The sequence below is a fragment of the Rhinolophus ferrumequinum genome, chromosome 21, assembly GCF_004115265.2.
Source record: "Rhinolophus ferrumequinum isolate MPI-CBG mRhiFer1 chromosome 21, mRhiFer1_v1.p, whole genome shotgun sequence".
In the NCBI taxonomy this organism is placed as follows: domain Eukaryota; kingdom Metazoa; phylum Chordata; class Mammalia; order Chiroptera; family Rhinolophidae; genus Rhinolophus; species Rhinolophus ferrumequinum.
This window is the reverse complement of record NC_046304.1, coordinates 24,283,804-24,308,656: the sequence shown is the minus strand read 5'-3', so window position 1 is coordinate 24,308,656 and position 24,853 is coordinate 24,283,804. Positions and strand designations below refer to the sequence as shown.

The window sequence follows — 24,853 nt, the reverse complement described above, 5'->3', positions numbered from 1 at the left end:
TACAGTCAGGTTATTGGGACGATGAACCTTCCTCCCTTGTCCCCTTCCTTGGCAGGGCAGAATTTGGAGTTAAGCCACAAGGGAGGTAGAAGAGAGGGAGACAAAACTCAATCTGAGCCCACAAATAAAAGTCTGATTAAGTCCTCTTTATATCTGGATTTCTACGCCCAGGCTGGCCACAACAGTGCCCCCCACCTGCACAGCACTTCACAGTTTACAAAGCTGTGGCACAATCAGCCTCCCACAAGCCAATCCTCTTCATGCCGTGTTAAGTAAATGGGACAGGGAGGAACCGGTTCAGAAAGGGGAAGTACTTCCTGAGTCAAGTAGCTGCTGAGATGAGTCCAGACCTCAGGCTCCTCTGAGTACGTCCTCCTTCATCCGTGGCCTTTCTGAGTGATGGGAGATGTGAGTGGGGTCCAGAAAGGTCACTCCAGCTGGCCAGGAGCAGGGATCAGCCCACCCGTCCTAGGATGAACCTTGGCCTATGGTGGACCTTTGCATATCCAGGACTCCTTCAGCTGGGCCAAGCCTCTCCCAGGTCAGAGACCACAGCACCTGCAGCTTTTGTGTCTCCTCCCTCACCATCTCAACTCTGTCCCTGTGGGGCCTCAGGCAGGGTGTTTGATCATTTCGAATTGCCTCAGTGTCCCCTTTATAAAGCTAGAGAGAGTCTGCCTCGGTGGTCTTTAAAGCCTTTTCAGACTTGGTGTTCTAGGACTTTGGATATCCTCTGAAGAGGATAGGTCCCGTATATGTGCTAACATGCAGGGGCAACTAAATGGTTGATGGGCAATCAAAAATAGCCTTGATTTCCCTCTTTCTTTGGGCATCCATCCCACCTGTGATGGCCTAATGGGTCCCACCGCTCCCCAGTCCTTTCCCTTCAGTCTTACATTACCCTCCACTCCCACTCCCACCCCGACCTTCTCCAGGATAGTGATGAACCACCAGACGTGGTCCCCAAGATGACACCAGGCCTCAGAAACAGTTCTCCCATACTCTGATCAAATTCAAAGTCAATCTGGAGGCTAGAGGGAGGAAAGATAGTGTTTAATTAAAATTGCTCAGCTGTGTTATCTTCCGGGAGGGGCATGCGGCTATGGAATGGATGTCTGCACTGGGCCTTCTTGGGACTTGGTATTTTTTTCCCACCACTGCACCCCACCCCATGGCCAGCGGGACATGTTGGGGGAAGTGTCTGGAAGCAAGTGATAAAGACTCTTTCTCTGGCTGCCCTTCCTTCCAGCAAAAATAAAACCACCACTATTGGATGCCCGCCATGTACCAGGCACAGTGCTAGGCCATTTACTTGCATTATTTCCATTTAGAGGGGATGACATGTGCTCCATTTTCACCTCCAAGTGCCATGGGCATCTTGGGTTGAGTCTAGCTAGCTTTGGGACAGGTAATCAGCCAAATTTGGCCTTCAGAGGTAGAGCAGGAAGGTTGCAGTGAAAGATGAAAACAGTCCTACCGGCTTTGTCCCCACAGCCAGTGTGCACACCCATGTGTGTACACGCACACAGACACACACACACACACACACACACACACACGTCCCCTCCTCTCTCTTGGCCAGGGAGATGCTGGCTCCACCAGTTGGCTGAGGCTAGACTGAGGGCAAGGAAGCTGCCACTAAGAAAGTTGAGTGCCAGAAGCCAGGGACACAATGGGGTGAATTCTCAGCTTTCAAGGACAAGAACGTTGCCTCCAAACCAGGAGTTCTGGGAGCCCTGGAAACCCTAGGATGGAGAAAATGAACATAGACGACGTGTCTGCTTTTTATCCCACTAATGCCTCTTGAGAAGTGATATCTCTCTAAAGCCAAAGTTCCTGTGATGAGGCTTAACATGGCCACTTTGGAAAAAAACCTCAGCTCCAGGAATGTAACAACAGAAAATAATTAAGGTCTAATAAGGTCAGTGTTCCACCTTAACACCTTTTCAGTTCCAGTTAAAACCTCTACTAATTTGCCAAGAAAAACCAGCCTCACTTGGGTCTTATTATTTGAATCACGTCCTGTCTCTTAATTTAAACGAGAGACTCACATAAGGATTTTTTTTTTTTTAAATTACAATGCCGACTTTCTTCCAGTTGATTACGGTATATGACTCTCTGCTGGAAGGCCATTATTTTTTGCTATGATTTACAAAGCATTTAAAGCGAAATCAATGTAATAAATATTGAAGTATTGTAATAGATAATTCCATATATTTAACCGGAGACACCACACAGCCCTGGTTTGGGCAGCCAGGAGAGGAGCAGGGAAAGGATGGGGTGCTAGAATGACCTGGTATTTGCTTGAAAGGTGATGTCTCCTCTTTTCTCCTGGATTCATTCAGCCAGGATTCACTGAGTTCTCCCTAAGGTTTGCACACTGTGCAAGGACTTGAGAGTGTGGGGATTGTAGGGTGCCCAAAACTTGTCCTCCAGGTGCTGTAGACTCTTCAGAGAAATTTCCCTGCACTGGAAGACCAGTAATGGAGGCCACAAGGTACCCAAGGAGCCTTGTGATGGGGAAAGGGTTCAGAAGAGGGAAAGGCCCCCCAGGGAGGGAGGCACACAGGGGGCACCAGCCGATGGGTTGGCCCCATAACACACATCTAGTGCAGGCAACATGCTCTGTCTACAGAGCCATTTGGATGCCGTGGGGATCTTCATAAAGATTTTGTCGACTGTACACTGTAGGCTTGTGATGGAACTTGGGTACTGTATGCACACACACACACACACACACACACACTCGCATACATCCTCACACATACACAAGCACACCCACATTTAGCAGATCTTGGAGGAGGAAGATGTATTATCCCTTGCCTTCCCACCCCAAGCCTGAACCCAAGCCCCAAGTCCCTAGCTCTGAACATTTTCCACCATAAATCCCAGGAGGGGGCACACAGAGGGAAAGGGAGCAGAGAGAGATTTACAGCAAACTTGCTTCCTGACACCTCTTGGCCCATCCCATAAAATAACAATATCACCAGATAAATCACACTGAGTCTCAGGGGATCGTACCCTCGTCCTTGTGGGGTCTTTGGTGGAAGTCAGTGGGACATGGTCAAAGGATTCCACCCAGCTGGGTTCTCCATGACAACATCAATCTTGTACAGCATGAGGTGGGGGTTGTGTCTCAGACCTAATCTCTGGAGTATGAGGGGTGGGGTAGGTGGAGAGAGCATTAAGCTATCATCACCCAAGAGAGAGAGCATGGCATAAGGAATTCAGCATGGGCTCTGAGCAAATCCAGCTCAAATTCCTAGCTGTGTGACTTTGGGCAAGTTACTTAACCTTTCTGGGCCTTGGTTTACTTCTCTTTAAATGCAGGACATAGAATATCCACTTAACAGGATATGTGTGAAGATTTGTTGAGAATAATGTATGCCAAAGTGCCTGGCGTATAGTAGGTACTCAGAAATAGGTCTGATTCAGGGGAACTGAAGTGGCACAACCTTAAAGGAGTGAGTATGTGTGTGGGGGGCTGGGGGCTGGGAAGGGGGCACGCTCTGGCCTGAGCACCCCTAGTATCTCCAGCCGCAGGAGGATCAGGAGTTCACCCGCAGGGCAGCTGTCAGCAGCTCAGTGGATGGATGAGTGAAAGTGTAAGGGGTGGGAGGCAAAGGTGCTGAGGAGGGAGCCATCTCTTCAAATAAAAATGAAAGGAGCATGGTGGATGAAATAACGGAGCTGTTTAATAATGAGCCCCGCCCAAGGCACCTCTGCCCACTGCCAGCCCTCCTGCCCACTTCCTTGCAGTGCCGTGCCCCTGTCCTGGTTTCTGAAGTTTCCCTCAATGTAAAGGCCCATTCGTGTCCCTGATTCTTTGGGGCCGCCAGAGAGCAGGAGAACCCCTTCCCAAGTCCCTGGGCCCCTGCCCCCTCCCGGCCTTTCACATCTCCCACTGAGGGGTGATTGGGATTCGGACGCTGGGGTACCTGCTCCCAGAGTGATGTCTGGGCAGATTAGCACCCTAAAGCTGGCAGGCCTATTAGGAGGCCTTTGTGGGGGAAGGGGCTGGGGGGGGGAGAAGGGGTTTTTCTATTCTCTGAGCAACTGGATTACACAGTCAGGGGATTAGGGAAGAACTCGCTGCTTAAACTGCCTCTTCACAGCCCAGCCTCTGCCCTGGCTCTCAGCCTCCTCCATTCTCAGTGGGGAATCATAGGGAGCCTTGTCTTGCCTTTGAGGTGGGTTTTTGTTGTTGTTGTTTGCATCCTTGAGGGCAAAACCAAGTCTTTTCTTCCCCCATCCCCCAAAGTTATGACACCAAAGAGGGACTCAAAAGAGATCAGCTTGCCATCACCTCCACTAACCACCTTCCACGAGGACCTCAGCTCTGAAAATGTATCTGGAAGGTGTGGCTCAGAGAGGTGAAGTGACTTGCTCTGAATCACACAGCAAATACAGGGCAACCAAGATGGTTTCCTGACTGTGGCTGGATTGATGGGAACATGTTCTCTGCAGAGTGAGCCAGGTCTATACCAGGGACTGGAAAGAGCCCAAGACTGTACTATTCTCCCTTACTAGAAGGAGTTATCTTCCTGAGCTTTCCTCAGAGCCAATATGAGTTTTAGAGGGAGGGGAGCCCTGCTCCCATTGGGTCTACAGTAGACCAGACCATAGCAGGAGGGGGAAGGGAGGGGAGGAGGGGAGGTAGGAAGGAGATTAGGTTTAAAGACTTTAAAGTCTTAAGGTCTAGTCCCAGCACTACTACTTAACTTGCTGTGTGACCTTGGGCAAACCAACTCCCTTCTCTGACCTCAGTTTGTCTTATCTGCAAAACAGAGATAACATCTCTTTCAGAATTTTGAAGGCACTGGAAGAGCATCAAGTATAGCACTTGGTAGGTACTAGCTGCTCAAAATAATGGTGGAGGCAGAATTGGAGGTGATTTCATATCCTTAACCCACAGCTGTGCCCATTCCCCGGAACGAGAGACTTGACTGCACATTCAAGCAACTGGTTCTTCCCACTAGGAGGGCAAATCCATCATGTTCAGCAACTGTTGGCCTCCCCCACCTGGTGTAAGGTTATTGGGGGGTCATGCCCCCCACACCTTGTGTTCACTTTCTAGAAAGAGGCCAAAGCCGCCCACTCGAGCCTCCTGTGGCCCCTCGAGCCCTTTCGCTGACAAAGTGGTCATCTCTGACCTTCCTAATGACCTGTGTTCCTTCCAGCCAGAAAAGTCACAGATTCTGTGACCCCTAAAGGCCCTGCCCTACTAATGGTTTTATGATCTTCCCGAGGAATCCTCTCTTTGCCCTCCCTAACCCCCATCCCCTTTCAGTAGGTCCTAGTCAAAATAAACAACGTTTATGACCAGAGTAGGATTCAAGGTCCGCCTTGCAAACAAATGCGGAGCTCTTTGAAGGTGCCTGGGGAATCCATCACATCCTGGGGTGTGATGCTGCCCAGGCCCAAGAGGAGGTGGGCCCTGGGAAGGCATGCAGGCGTGGGAAGCTGGCCTCTGGACCCAGAGTTAGAATCTGAGGATACTGTGCTGTGTGTCTGGGGCTCCCTCCTCAGCTCCAAGCCTGCCCTCCCTGCAAGGGAAGTGAGGGGAGAGGAGGAAAAGGACTGGGCACAGCCTGACGTGTCCACCATGATCAGCAAACTTCCCCATCCTGTGTGTGCAGACCCCCTAGCTGGCCATGACGTGGCCTGGCATGTCATCAGGGGAAAAAGGGACAAAATAGAAGAGTGGGGGGAAAATAAAGAGGCGAATGGAGAAATTGTAAGCATGCATGGATGAGAGGGTTAGAGCCGAAACCACACAGGTCTCAGGCCCTATCACTACTTCCAGTGCCCACCTGGATGATGGAGTAACTGTAGCCACCTTGGGACAACTTTCCTAAAGAAAACGAATCCAACCACCTTCAGCAGAAAATCAGCCAGCGGAGGTAAAGAGAGAGAGCGGGAGAGAATTCAGGAAAGAAAAATAACGCGGCTCCATTCTGAGTTTCTCTGGGAGGCCCGAAACATCAAATTTAGTGAGAATACTGAGGGCGAGGTGGAAGCCCTCCATCCAGAATGAACCCCTCCCCCCCACACACACCCTCTTCAGTATCTTCAATGGGAGAAAGGGGCCCACGGGCAGCAGCCCATGTTGTCTCTGCCTTCTGCTTGCCACGTGGATGAGACATCTCATCCAGGCTCAGCCTCCTCTGGCAGGTGCAGCTGCAAGTAGATTTGTTTTCAAGAGGGACTGGCTCCGCCTGGGGTACAGTTGTTGGAGAATATTATGGTAGGGTTCCCAAAGGCCCAAGTCTGAGAGCAGCTTTCTAGGACATGCAGCCGAAGCTCTCATCAGTCACCGCACCAGTCTCCAGAACTGGGGCGTGGGCCTAGGGGCTGGTGTTCTCTGACTCACGCCTGTGCCTATGCCTTATCACTTACCCTACTAAAAATACTGTGCTACCCGACAGGTTAGGTGAGGAGCTAGACAGGAAATATGTGCAGGTAGCAAGGTATCTATCACAGTATCAGGTTACCGCTTATAGCATTTGCATCTAAGGCATTATAATTAAAGTTTGGCGAGTGAGGCTCAGGGAGAAGGAAGATTGGAACAAAGATGGAAAGGAACAAAGAGACAGCTAGAAAGGTAGGTATGAGTTTTCCCAGGATAAATATAGTTTGTTCAAAAATTATCCTCTTCCTAAACTGAAAGAATAATTTTACTAACTTTTCATGACCTTATGAGTTTAGAACTTTTCAGCAGAATGCCCTTGTGCCCAGCACCGTGCTTTGTATATAAAAGGTCCAAGGCATAGAGTTTTAGGGATAGAAGGGCTGTGGAGAAGCATCTAGGCCAGTAGGTCTCAGTGTTGGTTGAATATAGAATCACCTGGGGTGCTTTTAAAAAATGAGCTGCTGAGCACCTATCTCCAGAGATTCTGATCTAATTGTTTGGGGTGGAGCCCAGATGCCTGTATTTTTTTCAAAGCTCCCCAGATGATTCTACTGTGCAGCCAGGGTTGAGAACCACTGGTGTGGGCCGGCATTTCACCTTACAGAGAGCAGGTTACCTAGGCTCACACAGATAACTGGCAGTAGAACCAGGACCAGAGAAGCCACTCAGGTAGCCTGACTCCTTTGTTAAGTGAGCAAATAGAAGATGAATCCTTTTTTGGAGGCATCTCTGTCTGCAGAGACCAGCTCCCCAACCCCTCCCCCCACCTGCACATTTTCATCAGAGGCCAGGCAGGCTGGCATTTTGACACTGTTCCTCCCAGCCTCCCATCCTGAAAGCTTCAGGGCTCATACAGGGCAAACACCCAGTTCAGATCTTGTCTGCGAGGTATGGAGTCCCCGAAAGTAACAGGGCAGCTGTTGCACCTAGCCCTTGGAGTGTCAGTGTATGCCCGAGCAGGGGTGCCGGAGTGTGTGTGTGCAAATGTGCACACACACATAAATGCACGCTTATGTAGGAGCCTGTGCAGAGGATTCTCCTGCATGAGGGTACTGTTCTTCCAGGCACTTACAGTGAGAGCACTTACACGTGTACGTATAAATAGCCACATGTGGGATAGTAGTATTTGTGTTCACGTCAGCACCCATCTACACAGCAGTGTAGGTGTGTAAAAAAAATATGTACGAGTGCACCAAAGATTCTAAAATGCTAGTATAGTCGATGTGTCTGTGATTGTGTACAGGTGCAAAAAGCTGGATCTATTTTTACAGAATCTACACTTACATTTACCAGTGGAGACATATACACGGCAATACGTATGGGCCTGGCTGGCCATGTGAATGTGTGTGACTGGCAGTTTGTGTGTGCAGGGAGAGATGTGGAGAGAGAAAAAAGGTTTCTGCTGTTTCCATCACATTTTTCCTAAGTAATCACTGGGAACTATACATGTTGGAAAACTGTATCTTTCATGCTTAAATATATCTCGGCATATATAAATGAAACATGATTATTGTGCCAACTGAGATGCTACACATTAACATTGTTTATCATTGATAGAATTAAATAACCCATGCAAGGTCCTGGTAGCATTTCTTACAATTTTATTTAACACTGTTTTGGCCAAGCAGCGTTTGGCAAACACTACACAGACACTGTAGATTACTGCAACAAATGCATAATTTGTAAGATATATAACAGAGGAGTGTCATCTAAAAATTCCAACTGTCCCCTTCTTTTTTCGGGCTCCACTTATTCCCCATCCCTCCCCAAACCTGATTAAAACCCATCCCTTCACACTTCCCTAGGAGGTCCCTGCATTTGTATTTAACAGAGATAAAATGGAGGGTGAGGATTTGGGGTGGGGGAAGAGATAACACTCTAAGACCTGGTCTCTGGAATGTTTCTGCTCCTCCCCAGTCTGCCAGAGGCAGGCCCGAGCCCCAGCAAGTGTTAAAATAGAGAGAGCAAAGGAAGCATTTTTATAGGTTCTGCAGACCCTCGGGTTGACTGACAAAGTTATTCATTCAGAATGAGTAAAACGAGCATTGAACTTATCAAATTAGTAGTAAATCCTTCATTAAAAGATTCATAGTGGTGGTTCCCTGCTTCTCTTTTTTAAGGGGAAGTTGTATCCTCTCTAGAGCCCAAACGAGAAGAACTTTACACATTGTTACAGGCCTGCCAGCTCACCTTTCAAATTGTGTGCTGGCCAAGGACCTAGAATGTGGACTAAATTATGAGTGACCTGACAGAAAAGAAAAACTCAAGCGCTGGGAAGGCTGGGATCTTCATCTATAAGTCCAAACTAGAACCCGAACAAGAAAATGGTAGACCCACAAATGAGGGTCATACAAGCTGAAAATGCTTCCTTACCAGCCACTGGGCCATTAAAGTGGTTGTATTTACTTCTCAAAGATTAGGAATAAATACCACCTGTAGGTTTTCCCAAAATTTACAAAGGACTTCTTAATATCCCGGGAGCCAGGGCCAAGATCCCATATAAAATGGTCAAAGCCCAGCTCTTTGGGATCTGTTGTTACCACCACTGGACTTCATTTTGGCATGGCAGTATCCAGATGAAGACAAGGGACTCCCTACACCTGCTTTCCTACGTTCTAAGTTTCTCTAACATCTTTACTATTGAGACCCTGGAGGCCTCTGAGAGGGAAAGACTAACCGTGGCCAAGGATAAATTGAACAATGATCGGACCCACCCCCACTCCCCAAATCCTCTGCCGCCTGCAATGAAGCAGTCATCAGAACTGTCTTCCCAGGCAGGCCCTGGCTCTTCTCCGCCAGCGGGACTATCAGCCGACCTGCTTGGGGGACAGCGGGAGTGCCCCCACCAGTAAGTATTGTATCATCTTCATATCGCTCACGTCAGGAAGTTGGCTCTCCAGAACTTGGTGCCATGTGCTGTCTCCTGAGTGAATACAGAAAAAAAGAAAAAAGAAAGAAAGAAAAAGAAAGTTTCCTAATATTTGGATTAGAAGAAAGAATGGTAACAAGCACCCATCAATGTGTGTGTCCCTGCCCAAAACACTTGCGCACGCACACGCGCGCACACACACACACACACACGCCCACACATCCTATCCATGCAGACAAATCATGAATCATCTCCGTGGCTGAACATTTTAGTGTTCAGTAATATTCTCAGAGGCCCAAGGTTTTCAGGCAAATCCCAGGTCTGTGCACAAGGACACTGCATAAATCCCTCCCCTTATGAAAGGCCAGTCTGAGCAGATGGGACCACTCTTAAGTAAACTGCTGAGCCCTCCCTTGTCCATCTCAGGAGGAGCGGCAGGGGGCTGGCTCTACCAGCCCTGCGAGCAGAGAGCAGCAAAAGCTGCTAATTCTGAGGCTAATGTTCACATCCCCAACTTATCTCTCTGAGGGAGGTGTGCACAATCCTCCCTCCCCTCCCCCAAAGGGAAATCAGATCTTAAAGTCAAACTGGAGGAGGCCGCTGCAGACCAAGTGGTGGCCAGAGTTGGGAAAGCAAATAAGAGCACTGGAGAGCTGGCTGGGGCTAGGAGGAGGTGAGAGGTGAGAGGGCCCCTCAAACCGTTTCTTTCCATGCTAAGTCTGGGGAAATAACCGCACAACAGCTCCACTTTCTGATAACTTGCCTCATTATGTTTATGAATAAAAGATTTAAAAAAAAAAAACACAGAAGGAAGGACCAGATAATTAAATACTCAGCTTCCTCCAGCCCATTCTGTCTGGCCCCCCACCTGCAGCCTAGGCCAAATATATACACTGCACCATCTACCACCCCTGCCCTTACTTATCTCCCCAGGTGTGTCAGGAAGACATAAGGCAGGTGGATGAAGAGAGACAGACCCGGGCACCCCAGGTGCTCACCAGGAAATGCATGGACTGTGAAATTACACTAGGGCTGGACAACTTACCACCACGCTGGAACCCTTGGGGTACTGAAATAATTAACTTGCTAATCAGCTACACCTTGCTTTTCCCTTTCTTCCTGGAAAAAACAATTGCAGATCACGTTCACGTCAGGTTCCTATGTCAGTCACTTAGAGACAAGCACTGCTTTGGAAGAAATATACTCTCTGCCTACATGTAGTCTGAAATGGGTTGGACTAACTTAGGCCTTCTCCACTTCCCCACCTCTTCCCACCAGGCCTGGGGGCCACACAGAGACAGAACGTTTCAGGAGATGCAGGGTTTTTTATGTCCACGCCACAGAGCTTTTCCATCTCCGCTAAGCTTTCTCGCTTTCGGCCCTCTTTAGCCTGCTTGCTGGTGCTAAACAGCCTGAGATCCACGTGGAGAAAAGAGGATTGATTAGAATCGTAATAATAATCCCCGGCGTCCGGCTTTAGTGTTCACAAAGTGTTTCCACGCATTATCTCATTCAGCCAGAGGACGGTGGAGCTGGAGGGACCTTAGCAACCATTTAGCCCAATCCCCTTGTGTTACAGATGGGGAAACTGAGGCCTAGAACGTTTAAATGTCTTCTCCAAAGGCCGTAGCTAAGGACAGTGTGGCCAGGTCCCCATGTTCATTGTCCACAGATCCTGCGTCACCTCTGATCTTCTGAAAAGAGGGAAAGAGCATGGTCACTGTTTTGCTCTACAGCTGATATGAACCAAAAAATCAAAAAATTAAAAGAGTAGGTCCTGAGAATGAATAAAAACAACTCTTGTAAGAAATTGTTTTTGGGGTTGGGAGTGGGAGACATTAGTCTTAAGTCCTGAATGGAACATGTTTATCAATCACTTATTTCTGTCTCTTTGTCCCCTCATCTCCTCCCTTCTCTCCAGGTTTAAACATATGAACATTAGTGCAGTTTCAGATCTAAAGCTTAATTTGTCCGTAGGTGGGCGGTGTGGCATTTTTCTTGGATTCAAATCTGGCACCTATGCCTCTAGGATTCGCAGCAGAATGGGCTCGTGTGTGCATGTGTGTGGCCACTCACAACACTGGATTTCGTGGAGAGAAACAGGCATCTTGATCCTTTCACAGATCAGATGATTTGCAAATTAATAGCTCTTTCCCCTTGAGGCTCTGAGGAGGTGAAAAAGATTTCTGGTGACGGGTGGGGGAGGAAGGCAGAAAAATATCAAATGGGGAAAGGAAGTAAAATGACATTGCATTCCGTAAGAAAATACTTCCCTGTGAATGGCACGTGTGTTTGGGTGTGGGTCTGTGCATCTCCTCAGGGCCGCCTTGCCCCGGTTGCCCGAGCCTCTTGGAAGGTAAGCGGTTCCTTTGTGTGTTCGTTTATTACTAAGCCCAACTCTTTTCCCTCTAAAACTCCTTCTTCTCCCTGGTGAGCTGACCATGCTTCTGGATTTATGAAGAGAGATGTTTTAGCAGAAATCCCCCAGAGTGTCCCATCAGCCCTAAATCCCAGGCCCGCTCACCCCCCCAAGACCCCATGACACACAGCATGCCAACACGGCTTCTTCTTGCCTATGCATTAGCCATCCATTGTGGCAACCTGACATCTCTCACACATAAAACCGTAAGAGAGAAATAAAATATCTGTCTCTTGGCGAAAATAAAGCTTTGCCTCCCTCCTGATGTATAGGATATAAAATAAAGCCGCGGCTCCAATAGTGGCTTTTCCTTATGCCGGAGTTGCCTTTGCACACACGGAGACAATGAAGACGGATGGTTTGGGACGAGGCCCAGCCTCCTGGGGCCGCCTTCACCCTTTTTTATTATCGATTCTCCCCCCCCCCACTCGCCTGTTTCTTTCTTCTTCACTTTCTTTCCTTTCTGGTTTGGATTTGCCTTTTATATGCCCTTCTTTTTCTTTCCTCTGGAACTTTATTCCTCTGGCTCACTTTCTTTCTAAAGCATGAGAGACAGGGAGAGAAGAGCCAAGTTTCTCACCTTCTCAGACATACCCACCACCTCTCCTGTCTCCCTCTTCTTCAGACCCCCAACTCTCTCGGGACTACCAGTCCCTATGACTAATTTTGCTGTTACTACTTGGGGATTTGCTTTGGTCAAAGGCACAAATGTTCCCAAGGGACAATTAAGAATGTGTTTAGTGGGGTGGGGGAAGTGGGTTTTTTTTTTCCTGGGGAGCTGCCCTTCCCCCCTCCTTCCTCTCCCTAGGCTGGGTGGTTTATGGATCTCAGCAGTTATTTATTTAGCCTCTGAGAAGGCCAACAGAGCAAAGCTGCCACCTCCAAGAGGTGAGGGTTGACATTCACCTTACAAACCCAAGCCTCAAAGTCGTGTCATCAGACAGCCTTTGGGCTTTGGGTCCCAGCCAATTTAGCTACCAAGGGTCTAGCCAAGTCCAACACTTTCTCCCCTGCTTCTTTCTCCATCCTGAAAACTGGGGGTGCTGGGGAGGAATAAGATAAGCCCCTCCCCGTGCTCACACCTATAGATAGAACTGTCCCCCTGAGCCAGTCACAGGTACACTCACCTTCCTGCCTTCCCATATGGTGATGTGCCTACCTTTTTTCTCCTCTGTCCTGAGGCCTCACTCTTGCTAGGTGTGCATTGAGATCCACTGTGCTTCTGTGTCTCTCTACTCATGTCTGGGTGGGTTTATCTCTAGAAGCCTCTTCCCATCTTTGCCCTGACCTCAACCTTCCTGCTGCTCTCTGCATCTACCTAAGGCTACTTCCCAACCCATTCAAAACCTCACCTACTCTCCTCAGGGCTGCAGGACAAATCCCAGCTCCTGGGAAAACTAAATAGTGACTAAAAGAAGGGGGACAGGGTCTGGGATCCTTGGGGAACAACAGGGGAGGGGAGCTTTGTTGTTGCCTAGAGGTAGAAAATGTCCAGCAGAGGGGCAGTGGGTGGCTTTCAGCGTCTGAGATTGATGAAGGGCCTCATTGTGTGTGCGGAGGGCTCCTGGTCACTCCTAATCGGAGATCTTTATTAATGCAAACATGGAGGGGCTGATGAGGCAGCAACATCTGTTGAATTCTGTCCCCCAAAAGAGGGGAGGGGGACTTAGAGCTGCCAGGTCCAGAAAGAACTCAATCCCAGTCCCAAAAGTGCTTATCTTTGGGGGTCTCTCGCTCTCTCCACTTGATATCTCTCCAGATATCGGCAGTGACCACCTCCATTAGGTAAGGGGAGAGAGTCAATTAGTGAGAGGATTAATTACTCGAAGGCACGAGCCCCGTTTGTCTTCTTTACTGGGTGTGAGTGTGTGTGTTCAGAGAGAGGAACACGGGCACGCACCCAAATACACATTGTTGTCACGCCGTCTTAGACGTTTTATTTATTTATTGGATTTGTGCCCAGAGCCGCTCACACGCTTTTCCACCAGCGCTGTCTCCCACCAAACACGCTGCCTCCTTTTCTCCCGCCTACGAATGTGCCTGTCACACACCCGCACACCCTGGACTCCTGCCTGCTGCCTGCAGGGTCCTTGGCTCTGCGTCTCTCCCCACCACCTTTTTTTTTTTTAGTCACTGGGTGTCTTTCTGGGTCTTTTTCCCCCTTTCTTTTCCTTTACATCTCCATGCAGTTCCCCCCAGCACATCTTTGCTCCTTTTAACGCCGCTTGCTTTTCCACGTTCCTCTCTTCTTTTCTCTGGTTTTCTGCCCTTATTCGTGGTGCCCATCCCTTTCCTTCACTTCTTTCTCTGCCCTGCCAACTCTGGCTTGCTCATTCCCTTCTCAGACGTCCCCGTCCTATCTTGGCTCTGGCCGCGCAGTGCTGACTTGCATCTGAGCTCACACGGTCCACCCCACTCCGCTCTCCATGCCCAGGGGCCCTCCAGCCCTCATGGGAAGCCCCAGTGCACACCATGGAGTCCTAGCCGGATGCTGTCCTTTCCTGGCCTGTGGGTTCCCTCCACCCTACCCTCCACTCCGCCTGGGAATACATGGCTGGGCAAAGTACACATGGGGCACGGTGACCAGCGCCCACCCCAATCTTCTCTCTTTCAATAGTGCACTGACAGAGGGGTCTCAAGCAAACCCTCTAACTTGGGGTTCTTCCCAAGGAGATAGTACGGATCCTTTCTCTTACTATGTGGTTCAGGGGAAATAGTGCTATCAACTGTAAAGTGCTGCACACCAATAGCATTTCCAGGACAGCGAGGTGGGGTGAGATTAAGAACCTGAGGCAGGAGACGAGAGAGGGAAAGGAGAGCAGAGAGGTCGGATCAGGTCTGAGGGACCCTGGCCAGTTTCCTGTTGCGTGTGTGGTATCCTCACTGAGTCCGTTGGGAGTTTGCATGGCCTCCGGGACCCGCAGGCTCTCTCCCTCCTCCCTCTTCCTGGCCCCGTGTGGCTGGTTGCACTCCATTCCTGTGGCCAGGTGCAGGTAACTGCTTAGAGTCCGCTCTGCCCCAGGCGCCTTCTTTCGAGACCTCACTGCCTGTTTTGGGGGGTTGTGGGCTGGACAGGAGCGGCGCAGTGGGCGAGAGGGAAGCGGCCACAGGCTGGCCGGCGGAGCAGGCTTTGGTTCTTGTGCAGAAGGAGCCACTTGGGAACCTACAGGATTGAGGCAAGATAGGGCTTGGAACCAAGGAGGCAGGTGAAGGAAGGGGGTGCAGGAGAGGGTGCCTTCAGCCCCGGAAAGTGCAGGTGGCTGGGGAGGGCTGGTAGAATCCCCTCTGTGCCCAGTTCCCCTGAAGGGTCCCTCCTCTGGGGCTGATCTTCAAAGCACTTCTCAGGAGAGAAACCTATAATGTGAAAGCCCTTTCCTGAGCCCTCTGGGGCCTTTTCCAGGAGTGCCTGGGGATGAGGTGGAGGGATTCCGCAGCCACTGAGGATCTTCACGGCATCCTGTCCAGAATTTATATGACCTGGGGCGATGTACATGGTTATGGGTCAGGGTGACTTGGAGGGTGTTGGGTAGGAAAGCTCTGGTGCACTTCATTCAGGGCACAGGCAGCTGTGGGCTGTGAGGATGAGATGGGAAGGTTGATGCTCTTCACCGAGCAGACATTGGTTTAAATGCAGAACTGAGCTGAGAGGCTTCGGAGATCGTGAATTTGGAAAGCTGAGTCAGTTTTCTCTCCATGTCTCTGCGACCAATTACATTTAAAAATAAAAACTCAGTGGAAACGAAGAAAACATTAATCTAGCGTGCTGTCACCGTGAAGGCGTTAAATCTGGACTTTAAACCTAGACTCAGGAGCCAAGAGGCAGGCCGGCCTAGAGTTGTGCTCCCCGACCTCCTGGTAGACACTGGGGTTGGTTCTGTAGACCTGGAGCCATCTGGACACAGGACAAGCAGAGCTGGATGCCCTAGAGCACATGTCCTCGCCCTCAACACCTCTACCACTCTGTTTCGCCGGCAGTGACGGGGCCTCTTTCCCCCATGTCAGGATCCCAAGGTCCCTGCACCCCCAAACTGGTGCAGCAACCTTCTCCTGCCCACCCAAAAGAAGGCAGCGGGCCGTGGGCTCAGGAAGGGCAGGCAGCCGGGTCCAGCTGTCACCCCACAAGTCCCCCGCCAACCGCCCCCCACCCCCATGGCTCCTCTGCTTTGCATGAGAAGGAGCCCAGCTGGGGCGGGGGCGGAGGCAAGCCACTCGGGACAGGGTCCGCTATAGATACCAGAAAGGGGCGGTTGGGTCGAGGGCGATAGTTGCAAGACAGCTGGGGGAGGGAGGAGCGTGGAGACCGCTGGACTGGACCAGCTCCTCCCGCCAGACCTCACCCAGCGCAGCGGGCTGGGGAGGCGCCTCGGGTCCGGTGGAAGAGGCGAGGACCCCTCCCTCGCCACGCAGCTCTTAGTGCCTCTCCGGGTCCTGGAGTACTGGTACCAGTACGGGTGGGCTTGCTCCTGGAAGTGTCCGGTCCGCAGGTGGAGCACAAAGCCAAGTCTGAGCCCGCGAAGCCGGCCTGCTGGGTTGGAAAACCGCCCTCCCAGAGCCGCAGCCTGGGAGAGACCCGCGGAGGGGGCTGATTTGAGAGAGATAAGCAACCCCAACACCGTCGGGGGGAGAGGGAGAAAGAGAGAGCGAGAGAGAGAAAGAGAGAGACAAGGGGGTGCGGCGAAGGCGTTAGAGGCTCGCGCCGGGACTAGATTTCGGCTTCCAATGAAAAGGTGACGCGGGCAGCAAGGCAGGGGCTGTTCGGCAAACCTCGGGGTTGCAGGGCAGTACTAGGGGAGGCTTAGAGGCAGACAAGGAACGTTGGCAGAACCCTAAAACTGCAGTCCCACGAAGCGCAAACCAAATTCGCTGTACGGGATTCCCGGTTCGTCCGAAAAGGGTATTCCATTTGCAGAGGGCTGGATTCCCTGCCCACCCGTACTCAATGCAATGGCGTTTCACTGCGCATTTCCCGCAAGTTAGCCTCGGGCCCTGTGTGGGATGTCTCAGCCCCGCACGTCGAGTGGGGGCAAAAGGCCAATCCCAAAATACCGGCTAGACCTGACTGGCTGCACACCCCTATTTCCTTCCACTCTAGGGCCGAATGCGCTTTCCTAACACCCCCTTTCCCACAAAACAGAAACAAGGAGCAAAAGCTCAGAACTGCCCAGCCCTGCCACTTTCAAACTTAGGGAGAAATCCTGGTTAAGCATAGAAATGGTGCTGTGTGGAAACGGAATTTGGTATTTGACTGGCCTGGGCTAGGGAACTGGAGTGACTCCTCAAGGCTAAGGCTTTCAGGACCCCGACGCGACCCCCATATCCGGGATAATCTGCCCCCGTAGGAAGTGGTCCCGAGTTTATACTCAGAGCGGAATTAGGGAGGCCTGGGCTTCCTGAAAGTGAACTACCTAGTATGTGCAAAGTCGGCAGTTGTCTGGGGAAGTTGGTGCCAACCAGAGGCCTGGAAAAGGGGAGGACAGAAATCCGGGCCCACTCTGCCCGTGTGCTGTACACCCCAAGCCACTGCAGCCGCTCTGTGGAACCCCCGAGATATTCCCGGTCCCACCGCCACTACCATCACTCCACCCCACCCCCAGCCGCCGCTGGACCCCCGCGGTTTCCCGCCTGGTCGCTTGTTTTTGTATGTAAAAGGATCACAGTATCCTCACAATTTCTCGCCCAGGTTGTAACTCCTCACCCGAGGCGCTTCCCCACCCACTCCTTCCCCCTCCCAGGCGCGGCGCCTCCGGTCTCCCCCGCCCCCACCAGGAAATCGCCGGAATCAACTTTCCAAGACCGCGCTGCGGGAAACAGACACCCAGATCTCTCAGAGACGCGGACCCTGTGGACTTTGGGTGGATTGGGGGAGGGGGCACAGAAGGAAGGCCCAGAGGAGGGAAATTCTGCTGCCAAGTGCCCTCCCTCCACCACTTCCCCAAAGACGCGCGGGGCAAACTTCTAGGCCAAGAAAGCAAGAAGAAGGGGGGTGCGGGGGGGGAGCCAACATCCAATGAATTGCAAAGCCAAACTGTGCACCGGTGCCGCTGGGGCTCCCGGACCCAGCTGCACCCCAACCTTCAAAAAGGCTTGATCTTGGATTATTCCCACCCTCCAGGACTATGCCTTCCGCCTGCGCCTGAACTCGCGTGTTCTCTCAGTCCCTCCCACCAAACCCGACGCCTTACCGGAGCAGGAGGGAGCCGGGGCACCTCGCTGCCCGCCGCCCGCACCACGCGGGGCCGCGATTGCGGCCGCCACTGATCCTCTAAACGCGGTCTCCCCGCACTCTCCCGGCCGGGGGGATGCAGAATGGTTTACAGAGGGACCGCGAGCCGCTGATTGGTCGCAGGCCGCCGTGACGTCGGCGGGCGCTGCATTAAGGCGAGGGGGCTTCCAGAGCTCAGCCAACAGCCGGGAGCAGTGACCGAGCCGCCGGAGCTGGGGAGAGACGCGCTGGGGCGGCGGACTGGGCCAGGAGACCAGGGACAGAGGGACGCTTGTCCAGGGAGAGCCAGCAACGAACCGCGGCCTGGGCGGCGACAGCTGCGGCCGGTGCCGAGCTGTTCCCGCGGCGCAGAACTCTAGCCGCTGCACCAGGACGTTTTTAAAAGCTCTCCAAGCTACTCCCCCTCCTCCCGACTCCTCCCGCTGCAAAAGGAAAAAAAAAGGAAGGAAGGAAAGAGGCTAGAAAGGAAACCCAGATTTGCCACTACAACGAAAAAACAGGGGAAAAGAAAAAGTCGAGCGACTGTAGGGTTGGACGCAGGCAGCCGGAGCGTGGGCCAGCGATGCGGGGCTGCGCGCCCAGGCGGCCGCGAATGGTGACTGGAGCCACGATGCGCGGCCAGGCGCGGTGAGGAGCCAGCCCGTCTCATCTCCTCGAAGGAGTCCAGGCGCAGGGAGGGCGGTCCCGAGAACACGGAGGCCGCCAGGCAGGCCACCGGTCGAGGTGACGGGGCTGGGGCGGTGGGAAGCGAGCGAGCGCGTCTGGCTGCGTCCGCCCGGAGTTGTCCCTCTCCGTTCTCGATTGACACAAACACTTCTCCAAAAGGGGGGGAAATCTAAGCAAGAACTACAGTCAACAACGAGATCTTCCTTCTGCCCTCCCCTCCCTCCCACCCCCTTCGGCCTGCCCCGCCCCCTCCCCCGGCCCACCGCGGGCGCCCAACGCGTCCCGACCCGCTGCGCGATGCCGGCAGTTTAGGATCCAAAGCTTCTCTACTCATTTGTTCTTTTCTTTTATAAAAAGAGGAGGGGAAATCCCGGTGGCTGAAAGCCGGGCACACACACACCCGTCCTCATATCCCGACAAAAGCAGATGCACTTTGACTTCTGACAGCTCTACCTCAAGCCCGAGAGAACTCAGCGGCGCTTTCCCTGCAACCCGAGCTCGCCGCGTCGTCTTCTTCCTTCTCGTCTCCGTCTTATTTATTTATTTACGTCCCCGTCACTGTTCTCGGTGACCTTCACTCTTTCGCGGGCTCTGGGCAGAAGAGTCGCTTTCGCACCCGCCTGAGACTCTCTTCCTGGCCACAGGAGCTGCGGCGGCGCTTCTGTGCCCCGGGGCCCTGGGACTACCGGGCTGCACACCACTGAGGTGCCTCCCGGCCCCCATTGGCCTCGTTTCCCCCTCTTTTGATTTCCTGGTGCGGGTTTTGGCCTGCACCGCCGAGTGTGTCTCCTCTTTTTGGAGGGCCTGGAGAGTTCTTGCCAGTCGTCTTCGGGAGTCATCTCGGCCCTACCTGCTCTTCTCTCTCCGGGCCTCACCCGACCAAACCAAAGACCATGGTGCACTGTGCCGGCTGCAAAAGGCCCATCCTGGACCGCTTCCTCTTGAACGTGCTGGACAGGGCCTGGCACGTCAAGTGCGTCCAGTGCTGTGAATGTAAGTGCAACCTGACCGAGAAGTGCTTCTCCCGGGATGGCAAGCTCTACTGCAAGAACGACTTCTTCCGGTGAGTACTTCCCTCAAGCGCCTCTGCTGCTCCCTCCCCGTGGGCCCTTTCTGGCCAGCTACGGATCAGAGGTCAGCGTGGCCTCGGCGGCCGCGTTAGGAACTACCTTCGGAGAGGGCAGCCAAGTCCCACCGGCGCCCGCCTCTTCGCCAGCTGGCACGCTGGGCGCTTGGGACGCGGCCCTGCTTGTGTCCTGGAAATTGTGGGTCCGGGCTTGGCTGCACGTGCCCGGGAAGAAAAGGTCTGAGCCTGCCTCGGCCCAGAAGTCCCTCCAAGCTTGGAGGGAGGCAGCCCAGCCTCGGGTGTCAGTAGCCTCGGCTCCTGTCTTTCTCAGTGCGCGGAGCTCTCCAGCAACTGCATTCTTGGGTCCTCCTGGGTTGCTCGCCCTCCAGGCTGAGCTTAGAAGCCGAGGCTAGCTCCATGCCACTGCCTTTTCCGTCTCCGAGAGGTTTGGGCATGAACCGCCGAGCCTTTTGCAATGGAGTGTCCGAGTCGCCTGCCTTGGCAGCGACAGGGAAGAGCTCAGCCCTGGTGCCTATCCTGCACATCCGGGTGTTCCCCAAACCCCAGCTGGCATCCAAGAACCGGCCTGGGTAAACTGCGGCAAGGTGCCAGTGAAATGCCCCGAGGCTTCAGCCTCCACGAAGACCTTTTCCCCTGTTTCCTCCCTGCTACCCGGGGTTAGGTCTCCGCCCAACGCGGACCTCGGCTCTGAGGTGAGGGCTCCACTCGGAGCTCTCCCAGGCACTGCCCCACGCCCCTCCAGCCACCTTTTTCCGAAAACCTGGGGAGAAGTCGAGATTTCTCCCGTCGCCCCTCCTCCCTTTAGCATTTTAATTGTATTCCCTTAAACTCATTATCTTGCCACCAAATCTATACAAACACACAAGTCAACAGAGAAGAACAGAAGCAAATGCGAATTGTAATCCCCCCTGTGTGGGTTTGAAATCTCGCAGTTTACTGGGCTAACTTGGTCTCTTTTCTGAGTTTATGGTTACAGATCAAACTGGGGGAGGGGGGTTGAGCGTTCAAAGCCACCTGTCCCCAGTGCTGCCCCAGGACGCGTGGCTCCACGGAGCAAAGCGTTGTGCAGGCTGGTATTGCGGGGAAGAAACGCAGGCTAAGCCTCTGAGCCTCCGCAGGCCGTGCCAGGTTTCCCCGGTACTGGCTGGAACTGAGCCGGAGAGCGACGAACCGTGCCGGCTGCCAGTGGGCCCCAGAGGCCTTGCTCCGGTAAAGCGCGGCCAGGAACCTAGCGCCAAGCCTTTGCTCTAGCTTGCGTCAACCTGCCGGGCTTTGGGCTTGAACGTGGCAGCAGTCCAGCTGCGGCCGTCTGGGCTCTCCGCGGCTGTTTGTTTACCGGCGGCGGGACTGGACCTTGCCAACTCCCAGCCTGTGCGCGGGTCCTTTTGCGGTGAAGGAGAGGCGACAGTGGGAGAGATAAGCAGCGCTCCGGACGCGTTTATATGGAGCTCTAGTTCGAATTTGATTACTTTTCTGAATCTAAATTGCCTCCCTCCCCTTTCCCATTGCTGCCTTGCCGCCTTCTTCTGTAGCTTTTCCCCCCTCTAGGACAACGCTAGGCGTGAGGCTAGGGGTGGGGGCAGCTTAGGCCCATAGCTCTCTCACTCTAACCCTGTGTATATTCTCCCCGATTTTTCATGATGACCCCGCTCTCTCTTCCTGATTTCTTGGCTGCTTGATCGGCATTTCGCCTCTCTCTCGCTTTCTCTCTTCCTCTTCCTTTTCCGTTTCCTTTCCTCCTTCCACTTCCTATTTCGTTCTTTCTCTTTCGTCTTTTTCCCTGCCTCTGTCTTCCCCTGCCCCTCATCGACCCGCCACCCTCCTCCCCCGCAGGTGTTTCGGTACCAAATGCGCGGGCTGCGCGCAGGGCATCTCCCCTAGCGACCTGGTGCGGAGAGCACGCAGCAAAGTGTTTCACCTGAACTGCTTCACCTGCATGATGTGTAACAAGCAGCTCTCTACTGGAGAGGAGCTCTACATCATCGACGAGAACAAGTTCGTCTGCAAAGAGGATTACCTAAGCAACAGCAGTGTCGCCAAAGAGAACAGCCTCCATTCGGGTGAGGCCCCAATTCCCGACTTGCTATGGGCGGGCGGGTCCTGGGGGAGGAAGGCCCGCCAAAGCAGCTGCTCACCTGTCCCTTCCTTCTCCCCAGCCACCACGGGCAGTGACCCCAGTTTGTCTCCGGACTCCCAAGACCCATCGCAGGACGACGCCAAGGACTCGGAGAGCGCCAATGTATCGGACAAGGAAGGGGGCAGCAACGAGAATGACGACCAGAACCTGGGCGCCAAGCGGCGGGGGCCGCGCACCACCATCAAAGCCAAGCAGCTGGAGACGCTGAAGGCCGCCTTCGCCGCGACGCCCAAGCCCACCCGCCATATCCGCGAGCAGCTGGCTCAGGAGACTGGCCTCAACATGCGCGTCATCCAGGTCAGGGCCCCGGCGTGCCACTCAGTTCCCCTGAGACTCACATGGCTCCTCCAGGCCAGCGTCTAGGAGTGGAGCGAATTCGTGGAGGCTGGCGGAGGGGGAGGGGAGAGGCACAGATACGTCCCTACCGCGCGACCTTTGAAGTGCCGCCTGGTGCGTAGAGCATCTGGAAATCCCTAGGTCTCCTCCTTTTTCTTGTCCAACTCAGGTGATAGTGGTGGCAGAGGGACGGGGAGCTCAGCAGGAGGCTGGAGGAGGGGCCATTGTCAGACGTTTCGTCTTGAGTTGGGACACTTTTTTCTGTAGCACTCACCCCTGTTCAGAAGGAGCAGAGAGGTCGCTGTGCACGCCGGAGTTAAACGGGTCCTCTGGTTCTGCACCATGTGATCTTCTTCTGCATCCCCAACCCCAACTTTTTGGGTTTCTTGCCCGTTAGACAATCTGCAGGACAGACTTTACCTCCGGAGAGAGGAGAGGCGTCCGGGGTTGAAAGTGAGGTGGTCGGGATGGGAGCCAGCCCTATTTCGGCAGTCCCGAGTGGGATGCGGAGGGGAGGCGGCCATCTGGGCAGCTGTGCGGTGATGTGAGCATTAGAGAATGCGTGTGATTCGGGTTTGATTCTTGGGCCCAAGGTTAGGTGTCCAATTCACCGTGCCTGGAGGCTCTATGAAGGTATGGGTGGATATCCCTGCGAGGTCGAATGTGCATGGGTACACATGCAGGCTGCCCTCCCTAGGAGGCCCTGCGGCCTCTGGGAGGCTGTGCCAACGTGTGCATATGTGAATGGGAGGTTGCATGTCTGTGTCACTCTGAGTGAGAGGCTGTGGCTAAGTATCTGGCACTGGGAGATTGTGCGTGGGTGTGAAAAGGATATTGTGCGTTTTGGTGTCACTATCATTGGGAGACTGAGTGTCAACAGGAGGCTGTTTAGTTCTCTGTCACTATCATGCGGGGGAGGGGGCTGCCAGGGACCGTGAAAGAGAAGTTGTGTGTGTCTGACAGTACTTGTGGGGGTTGAGTGTTTCTGTGTACAACCCCGGAGAAGCTGTAACTGACAGTGTGACTGTTAGAAACAAACTCCAACTGCCGCACTTCGGGCAGGGCGGTTTGCCCAGAACCCCCAGGCAGGAATCCTGTTCACCATTGTCTTAGTGGCCGCCCTGCGCGCTCCTACTCAGAGGGCCCCACCGACCCCCCCCCCCGCCCCTATCACCACCATCACCTTACACCACACACACACACAGGATGCCTGAAAGCTAGGCGGGGGATGGTGAGGGGCCCGGCGCGGCCGCGTAACCCGAAGTGTGTGGTGGGATCTTTGTGGCCTCACCTCGCGGCGTGTATGCTTCAGGTCTGGTTCCAGAACCGACGCTCCAAGGAACGGAGGATGAAGCAGCTGAGCGCGCTGGGCGCCCGGCGCCACGCCTTCTTCCGCAGTCCTCGCCGGATGCGGCCGCTTGTGGACCGCCTGGAGCCGGGCGAGCTCATCCCCAACGGGCCCTTCTCCTTCTACGGAGGTGGGTGCACTGCCCCGCGCAGGGCGCGGCCAGGACGGGGTTGGCTTCGTTGGAAGCGGGTGGCAGCGCGGGAGGCGCTTCTCGCTTTCTATAGAGAAGTGGAAAGATGGTGATGGCTGGGGAGCAGGTCAAGGGGGAGGTAGTGAGACCGAGGGCCGAATTCCCGACCGTGAATGAGGCGGCTGGTTAGGTAGGGAACGGCTCCGGTGTTTGCACCCAGCCTCCTCCCTGCTTCCAGCCCTGCGGGGGAGCCCCAGCGACGGCGAGTGCCAGCGTTGCCCTCCCCAGCCGCAGGCGAGCTCGCCTCCCCGCCCTTTCTACCCCGCCCCACCCAGGGCCCCGCCCTGATATCCTCCTCCTGGTCGCTCCGCAGATTACCAGAGCGAGTACTACGGGCCTGGGGGCAACTACGACTTCTTCCCGCAAGGTCCCCCGTCCTCGCAGGCTCAGACGCCAGTGGACCTGCCCTTCGTGCCATCGTCCGGACCGTCCGGGACGCCTCTGGGCGGCCTAGAGCACCCGCTGCCGGGCCACCACCCGTCGAGCGAGGCGCAGCGATTCACCGACATCCTGGCGCATCCCCCGGGGGACTCCCCTAGCCCCGAGCCCAGCCTGCCCGGGCCTCTCCATTCAATGTCTGCTGAGGTCTTCGGGCCCAGTCCGCCCTTCTCGTCGCTGTCGGTCAACGGCGGGGCGAGCTATGGGAACCATCTGTCTCATCCCCCCGAAATGAACGAGGCGGCCGTGTGGTAGCGGAGTCTCGCACGGTCCGCGGAGTTCGTGGTTGTACAGAAATGAACTTTTATTTAAGAAAAATAGAAAAAAGAAAAAAAACAAAAAGCAAGTCACTTCCCCACACCTTCCTCCAGCCTCGGGGACCATTTTCCATCTGGGGAGACCAGATAGGAAAGGGGGACACGAAATAGGATCCAAATCTGCCTGGAGGTAGGGCTGGGATCCGCGCTGGCTGGCAAGGTGCAGGACCCGGGCTCCCGAAGGGAAATGTAGACCTCTCCCCACTTCCCACCTGGACCCGGATCCGTGGAGAGACGGCGCGAGCATGCACTTCCGGCGGGCGGTGCAGAAACACCCACGGCGGCCGCAGGGGCGCACAGCCAGAGGTGACGCCAGGAGCCGCAGGGAGGGAGGTTGCAGCGGGGTGAGGGAGGTGAAGCGGCCCGGGGCGCTCCTGGGCCAGCCAGGAGAGTTCTGGCTCTGGGAAATCT

General features: G+C 53.9%; 2 protein-coding genes across 2 annotated transcripts in view; one reads left to right on the top strand and one right to left on the bottom strand.

The window, feature by feature from the left end:
- The window catches only part of LOC117012932 (uncharacterized), a 25,399-nt gene extending 5,971 nt beyond the window's left edge, over window positions 1–19,428 (bottom strand). Inside the window, exons 1-5 of the mRNA XM_033089463.1 lie at window positions 19,206–19,428; window positions 18,447–18,655; window positions 17,883–18,381; window positions 9,229–9,335; window positions 5,814–5,877 (exon numbers count right to left, since the gene is read on the bottom strand). Coding sequence (XP_032945354.1) covers window positions 5,814–5,877; window positions 9,229–9,335; window positions 17,883–18,381; window positions 18,447–18,655; window positions 19,206–19,428 — 1,102 coding nt within the window. The remainder of the gene's footprint in view (window positions 1–5,813; window positions 5,878–9,228; window positions 9,336–17,882; window positions 18,382–18,446; window positions 18,656–19,205) is intronic.
- On the top strand, window positions 18,088–24,853 carry LHX1 (LIM homeobox 1). The gene is made up of 6 exons (XM_033091395.1): window positions 18,088–18,646; window positions 18,947–19,652; window positions 21,510–21,736; window positions 21,833–22,110; window positions 23,462–23,627; window positions 24,001–24,853. The coding sequence occupies exons 2-6, from the start codon at window positions 19,483–19,485 to the stop codon at window positions 24,378–24,380; spliced, it is 1,221 nt and encodes a 406-aa protein (XP_032947286.1). The 5' UTR covers window positions 18,088–18,646; window positions 18,947–19,482; the 3' UTR covers window positions 24,381–24,853.